This window comes from Colobus angolensis, unplaced genomic scaffold (assembly GCF_000951035.1).
Source record: "Colobus angolensis palliatus isolate OR3802 unplaced genomic scaffold, Cang.pa_1.0 Scaffold120, whole genome shotgun sequence".
Taxonomy (NCBI): domain Eukaryota; kingdom Metazoa; phylum Chordata; class Mammalia; order Primates; family Cercopithecidae; genus Colobus; species Colobus angolensis.
This window is the reverse complement of record NW_012113142.1, coordinates 1,481,966-1,487,723: the sequence shown is the minus strand read 5'-3', so window position 1 is coordinate 1,487,723 and position 5,758 is coordinate 1,481,966. Positions and strand designations below refer to the sequence as shown.

Below are 5,758 nucleotides of genomic sequence, written 5' to 3'. Positions count from 1 at the left end.
ACCAGCTTCCCAGGTATACAGCCTGTGCAGTTCTGTGGGGCCCAGTGCTTAATTGAACGCCCTCCTGCCCTGAAATGGTAATAACTTGTGAAGAAGGGGCTCCACGAACTATGGTGGTTCTGTCTGTGCTGGGGCATTTGCTAATAAGGTCTAGGACTGTTCCCTGAAGATCGAGTTAGTTGGGTCAGGGCCAGGCAGCCACCTGGGCTCTTGGGCAAGCTTGACCTCCTAGGCTCAAGCCATCCTCCCGCCTCAGCCTCCTGAATAGCTGGGACAGACTACAGGCATATGCCACTGTGCCTAGCCAAGTTATCTTTTTGTAGAGATGGGGTCTAGCTCTATTGCCTAGGCTGGTCTTGACTTCCTGGCTTCAAGCAATCCTCATCCCTCCCAAAGTGCTGGGATTACAGGCATGAGCCACTGCACCCAGCCCTCAAGTAGTTTTTAAAGAAGCTCCCTGAGATGAGAGGTGGGGATAGTGAGCTTAGAATAGGTGGCTAGGGGTTGGTCACGGTGGCTCACACCTGTAATCCTAGCACCTTGGGAGGCTGAGGCAGGTAGATCACCTGAGACCAGGAGTTTGAGACCAGCCTGGCTAACATGGTGAAACCCTGTATCTTTTTTTTTGACTGGGCATGGTGGCACGTGCCTATAATTCCAGCTACTCAGAGGTTGAAGCAGGAGAATTGCTTGAACCTGGGAGGCGGAGGTTGCAGTGAGCTGAGTTCATGCCACTGCACTCCAGCCTGGCTGACAGAGCAAGACTCCATCTCAAAAAAAAAAAAAGGTGGTTCCGAGGTGACTAAAGGAGGGGTTTCCAATGCTGGCTCTATGCTAATCACCTGGAAAGGTTGTAAAAATACTGATTCTCAAAGAGACTCTCATACCTTCATTCTACTGGGGTAGGGCCTGGTGTCACATTTTTCTAATATTCTAGCAACATCTTCAAACACAGGTGTTTGCTGTAAAACTATCTCCCAGGCAGGCCCTGCCTTCTGCAGCCCTATTGGACGATGCAAATTTCCCCAGCAGCACTCACCTGTGCTCTTCCTGCCTCGGGCAACTTCTGAACCAGTCTCCCCCACCTTATGTGAAATGGGCTTGAATAGGTTAGAAGCTGATGTGTTTGTTTTTGTTTTGAGACAGTTTTGGTCTTGTTGCCCAGGCTGGAGTGCAGTGGCACAATCTCAGCTCACTGCAACCTCTGCCTCCCGGGTTCAAGCGATTCTTCTGCCTCAGCCTCCCGAGTAGCTGGAATCACAGGCATGTGCCACCACGCCCAGCTAATGTTTGTATTTTTAGTAGAGATGGGGTTTAGCCATGTTGGTCAGGCTGATCTTGAACTCCTGACCTCAGGTGATCTCCCTGCCTCAGCCTCCCAAAGTGCTGGGATTACAGGTGTGAGCCACAGCACCCAGCCAGAAGCTAATAAGTGTTAACAGCTGGGTACTTCCTGGCTCCTTCCTGGGGGCTATCTTAGCCCTGGGCCTCTCCTGAAAGAGGAAACTGTGTGTACCGGGGGGGTGTGGAGGGGGAGTGTCAGACGGGAAACATGTATCCTGATGCCTCTATTGCTTGGGTGCTGCATGGTATCTGCCATGTGGTTGATCCAGGCTGCCTGAGGTGGTGTCAACGTCTCAGAAGTAGATTCTGAGGTACGAAGACAGTACCTGTCCTGCCTCTTTACTGACCAGTGGCATAGCCTGTGTTCTTTTTTGGAGATGGGGTCTTGCTATGTTGCCCAGGCCAGTTTTGAACTCCTGGCCTTAAGCAATCCTTGGCCTCCCAAAGTGCTGGGGTTACAGGTGTGAGTCACCGCACCTGGCCTTGACCCTGTGGTCTCTCTGTCCCCCTGTGGGCTGCCCTCCCTGCGTACTCATGTATGACTTGGGTACACCCAGGCAGGTGATGCCGGTAGCATTAACCTCTCACCTTTCCTCCAGGTGACTGACGATGCCCTGGTGTACAGCACCTTCCTGCTCCACAACCCCCGCCCTGTGGGAAACCTGTTCATCGTGAGGACTAACCGCGCAGAGATTCCCATCGAGTGCCGCTACCCCAGGTCAGTGTGGGACTGACTCATGGCTCCTGGTGCAAAAGCACCTTGGGTGTGGCTGCAGGCAAGTGGGCTGGCTATTGGCGGCAGCTTGCAGCATGGCTATTAGAATTATCTATGGGAGCATTTGCAGCTGTGGTTACTACCCTGGGCGGGATTGGGGGGGTCTTACTGAGTCTAGTTCGAGTCCAGAAGAGCATCAGGAGCCTGACTGCAGCTTAGCGGAAGCTGCAGAGCTGCCCAGCCCCGGGGGTGGTACTATGCCAGCCTGTGCCCTCCTTAGGGTTCAGAAATGGCCTTCCAATAGCACTAGGCTGGGGCCAGGTACAGTGGCTCACGCCTGTAATCCCAGCACTTTGGGAGGCTGACACAGGTGGATCACTTGAGGTCAGGAGTTCAAGACTAATCTGGCCAACATGGTGAAACCCCATCTCTACTAAAAACACAGAAATTAGCTGGGTGCCTGTAATCCCAGCTACTCTGGAGGCTGAGGCAGGAGAATTGCTTGACCCCAGGAGGCAGAGGCTGCAGTGAGCCGAGATTGCACCACTGTGCTCCATCCTGGGCAACAAAGCGATATTCCATCTCAAAAAAATAATAGTGCCAGGCTGGGTTCTAGAATCTGACCTGGGCAGTGGTGGCCTACTCTTCTGTGGTCCTCGGGGCCCTGGCATCAAGCACGTGCTTGTGAACTCAGGCTCTGAAGTGGGAAGAGAAACTGGCTCCCAAGGACAATGCTGGGTCCTGTGCTGGCCTCAGCATGGGGTGCCGGGTACTTTGTCCCTGCCGTTGAACCAGTCTGGGAGTGGGTATAAGATGATGCCGCTGGGTGCGGTGGCTCAGGTCTGTAATACCAGCCCTTTGGGAGGCCAAGGTGAGCAGTTCACGAGGTCGGGAGTTCAAGACCAGCCTGGCCAACATGGTGAAACCCATCTCTACTAAAAATACAAAAAAATTGGCTGAGTGTGGTAGTGCGCGTCTGTAATCCCAGCTACTCAGGAGGCTAAGGCAGGAGAATCATTTGAACCCAGGAGGCGGAGGTTGCAGTGAGCTGAGATGGCACCATGGTACTCCAGCCTGGGCAACAGAGCAAGACTCCATCTCAAAAAGACAATGCTAGTGTGAAGTGGGTAGGGAGCTGATGTCAGTCAGGACATGAGGGAGGAGCCATGCCCCTGGGAGGGGTCACGTAGGGGTTATCCTAGAACAGGATCCTGGAGTGGGACCTTGAGGCTGAGATAGCCTGGACAGAGCCATGTGGCCACATACCCCACGGGAGGGCAGTGTGCCCTTAGTAGGTGACATGCAGCCTAGGGGCTGGAGCCTAGGGACTAGGGAAATGAGGGAGCCAGATAGATGGGCTCACCAGCCTCCACGCAGGTGCCTCTCCTGGAATGGGTGAGGACTGAATCTCCACCCGGGTCACCTGGTGGCTGGTGCAGAAGACAAGTGGGAACCAGTGAGAACCAGCTGGGAGGCTGGAAAACCGAATTCGATGAGGCCTGACCCACGGTTGCAGGGGCTGTAGAGGCTGACTGGGAGGAGCTAAGAGCAACTGGAGGAGCTTGGTGTCTATGTGGGTAGTGGAGATGGAAGAATCAAGGGCTGGCCGCCCAGCCTGCGGGAGGGACTGAAGCCCTCCTGTGATGATGGAAGTCTCTGACTTCAGAGTAGCTTTGTCTGGGCCTGGCCTCTGAGGATGGCGGCTCACCTGATCCAGTGGCTGCAGGCAGTACTAGAGAGGCTAGTTGCAGGCTGGGATGCTTTAACCTGGCTCCAGATACCTGAATCTGGTTATCAATAGATGCATCCGTTGCTTGGAATAGCTTCTTCCAGCAGATCCTGTGGGGGTCAGCAGGGTAGGTATCTGCAGATACCCAGACGTGCTTCCATGGACTTCCCAGTCACTGGTGCAGGTTCAGGCTCAGGCTCTCAGTAGCATCTCAAGACCCTAAGGGCCTATCTTTGATCTCTAAAGGATGGCCTTAACTGATTCCCCTCTCAAGCATCCTATGGAGTACTGTGCAAGGCCTGCTATCAGACCCTAAACCTGAACCTTTAGGGCTAAAGTATGTGTGGTGGCTTTTTGGTTTTTTTTTTAAAAAAAAAAGTCTTAATCTGCCACCCAGGCTGGAGTGCAATGGGTGCCATCATAGTTCACTGCAGCCTTGACCTCCTGGGCTCATGCAATCCTCCCATCTCAGCCTCTGGAGTAGCTGGGACTACAGGTATATACTACTATACCTAGCTATCTTTTCTTTTTTTATAGAGAGTCTCGCTATGTTGTTCAGGCTGCTCTCAAACTCCTAGCCTCAAGCAATCCTCCCGTCTCCATCTCCCAGAGCACTGGGATTGCAGGCACGAGCTACTGCACTCAGATCCAGGGCTCAAGGAGGAGCAGATCTCAGCCTGGAAACCAAACTCCTAGGTTCAGCTGTATCTGTCTTCAGCAGCCCACATAGCATCATAGCATCGGTTAGGATGGCTGGGCCACTCACAGGTGCAGAAGTTCAGGAGGGTCCGGGGGCAGCCTCAGGCTCAAGGTGTCTGTTTAGCCATCTTGCGCCAGCTACCTGGCTGGGCCATAGCTGGTGATCCTGTAGTGGGGTAGCAGGTAGTGGGGTAGCAGTGAGATATTCCCCATCAGTGGGGGGCCCAGGTGAGTGTGACCTGAGGCAGGTGTGCACAGCTGCTGTTCTTCTCTCAGGCAGGGCAATGTGAGCAGCCAGGCCATCCTGCCCACCTGGTTGCCCTTCAGGACCACGGTATTCTCAGAGGAGAAGCTGACTTTCTCTCTGCATCTGATGGAGGGTAAGAGAAGGCTGGGTGGGACAGCTGTGGAAAGCCCTGGGCCACCTCAAACCCCTGCCCTTGGCTGTGTCTGTTTTTTTGTTTGTTGTTTTTGAGATGGAGTCTTGCTCTGACCTCCAGGCTGGAGTGCAATGGTGCTATCTTAGCTCACTGCAGTCTCTACTTCCTGGGGTTCAAAGATTCTCCTGCCTCAGCCTCCCGAGTAGCTGGGATTACAAGCTTGTGATGCCACACCCAGCTAACTTTCATATTTTTAGTAGAGATGGGGTTTTGCCACTTTGGCCAGGATGGTCTTGAACTCCTGACCTCAAGTGGTCCACCTGCCTCAGCCTCCCAAGGTGCTGGGATTACAGGCATGAGCCAACCATGCCCAGCTGGCCGTGTCTTTCAGAGAACTGGAACGCTGAGAAGAGGTCCCCCACCTTCCACCTGGGAGATGCAGCCCACCTCCAGGCAGAAATCCACACTGGCAGCCACGTGCCACTGCGGTTGTTTGTGGACCACTGCGTGGCCACACCAACACCAGACCAGAATGCCTCCCCTTATCACACCATCGTGGACTTCCATGGGTGAGCACTGACTCCCTGCCTAGAGAACCTTCCTAGCAAGATGACCCTAGAGCCACCTGTTTGTCTTTTTGAGACAGTCTCACTCTGTAGCCCAGGCTTGGAATACAGAGGCTTGATCTCTGTCCACTGCAACCTCTGCCTCCTGGGTTGAAGTGATTCTCCTGCCTCACCCTCCCCAAGTAGCTGGGAATTACAGGTGCCCATCACCACACCCGGCTAATCTTTGAATTTTTAGTAGAGACAGGGTTTCACCATGTTGGCCAGGCTGGTCTTGAACTCCTGACCTCAAGTGATCCGCCCACCTTGGCCTCCCAAAGTGCTG

At 53.9% G+C, this 5,758-nt stretch overlaps 1 protein-coding gene across 1 annotated transcript in view; it reads left to right on the top strand.

The window, feature by feature from the left end:
* The window catches only part of ZP3 (zona pellucida glycoprotein 3 (sperm receptor)), a 10,081-nt gene extending 4,641 nt beyond the window's left edge, over nucleotides 1-5,440 (top strand). Inside the window, exons 3-5 of the mRNA XM_011930123.1 lie at nucleotides 1,944-2,062; nucleotides 4,764-4,867; nucleotides 5,259-5,440. Of these exons, the coding sequence (XP_011785513.1) occupies nucleotides 1,944-2,062; nucleotides 4,764-4,867; nucleotides 5,259-5,440 (405 nt within the window). The remainder of the gene's footprint in view (nucleotides 1-1,943; nucleotides 2,063-4,763; nucleotides 4,868-5,258) is intronic.
* The last annotated feature ends 318 nt before the right edge of the window (nucleotides 5,441-5,758 follow it).